This window comes from Monopterus albus, unplaced genomic scaffold, assembly GCF_001952655.1.
Source record: "Monopterus albus unplaced genomic scaffold, M_albus_1.0 scaffold98.1, whole genome shotgun sequence".
Taxonomy (NCBI): domain Eukaryota; kingdom Metazoa; phylum Chordata; class Actinopteri; order Synbranchiformes; family Synbranchidae; genus Monopterus; species Monopterus albus.
This window is the reverse complement of record NW_018127978.1, coordinates 3,093,030-3,094,254: the sequence shown is the minus strand read 5'-3', so window position 1 is coordinate 3,094,254 and position 1,225 is coordinate 3,093,030. Positions and strand designations below refer to the sequence as shown.

General features: G+C 42.5%; 1 protein-coding gene across 1 annotated transcript in view; it reads left to right on the top strand.

Annotated features, from left to right (window-relative positions):
- LOC109965243 (microtubule-associated protein RP/EB family member 3-like) overlaps nucleotides 1-784 on the top strand; it is a 17,302-nt gene extending 16,518 nt beyond the window's left edge. The window contains exon 5 of the mRNA XM_020609094.1: nucleotides 776-784. Coding sequence (XP_020464750.1) covers nucleotides 776-784 — 9 coding nt within the window. The remainder of the gene's footprint in view (nucleotides 1-775) is intronic.
- Nucleotides 785-1,225: the final 441 nt, after the last annotated feature.

Below are 1,225 nucleotides of genomic sequence, written 5' to 3'. Positions count from 1 at the left end.
ATAAATCATGCTGTTGTTACACATATATTCAACATAGAAAAGGCCAGCATCCCAGCACTATGGGGATAGCATAGAGTCAGTTGCTTACATACTATGGAGTTATGTAGGCCATCCGGGTGCTGCTCATGTACATATTTTGCCATACTAAGAATTCAGACATTCTACTTGCCTTGCATACACATTTAGCCTACTACGTAGTAGGCAAGTAGCCAATTTCGGACACACCCTTTCTGTAGAGGTGAGCTACAGGCTTTACTGGACAGTTTTTGGTGAAGTTTTGCTGGAGTGGTGAGAGGCTCTTGCTCGAATGTGTCTTTTGAATCCTTTCTAACCCTTCTGTAACTGAACTGAAGTAGATGTGATTGTTCTCTGGGGCTCACTGAGGCAGCTGGCAAAAATGGTTCTGAATGTCCTGCAGTGTTGGCTGTGGGTACCCAGCGGCTGTAACGTGTCTTCTAGAGTAGGGCAGATGTTCATGTAGAACCAGGGAGGTGGTTAGCTGAGCACTGGGAGACGGTCAGCCAAAGGAGGTGAATCCTTCAAACTTGTTATTGTTGATGGTTTAATTTGTTGTAGAAATGAGCTGAGTGAGAATTGGACATTCTGAAGTTGCGTGCACAGAAAATGAAACAAGTAGGCTAGTTTAGTCAAAAATATAGATTTTTTTCCTATACATATCAATTCTGAATATTTGAAAAAGTTTCATTATTAATTTCCCATGGTATCAATAGAGTGACACCATCTGCACTTTCCCGTTCTCTCATCTCTTCGACAGCAATTTTAGGCACACACACTGTTGCAGTGCCCACAGCTACGCCTCCTCTCACTCACTCACAGGGCTGTCTGCCTTGTCACTTATCTTGCTCCAGTTGAATTTCAAGCTAACAACAGATGGTATAGGTTTTGCTGTGGTGTTAACTCACTACAGATGACAAGAGCAGCGCCTCTGCTATAGGTTTTGGTTGACAAAGAAAACAGCAAAAACAGGACTGCTCTTTGCGATGCTACAGAGCAGTGCTAAGTTAGCACTGCTAAAATTAGGTGCTAGAACAAATAATTCAGCAACGTACCTGAACAATCGACACGCCAACATCTTTAGTAAGTTTGGCAACAGCTCTCATTTCAGCAAAAGTGAAGCACTAAACATGACAACCCAGTAAACTGTTGTGTGTTGTCCTTTTATTGGTCCAACTGTAATTCCCAAAACTAAGCTAATCCCCTACAG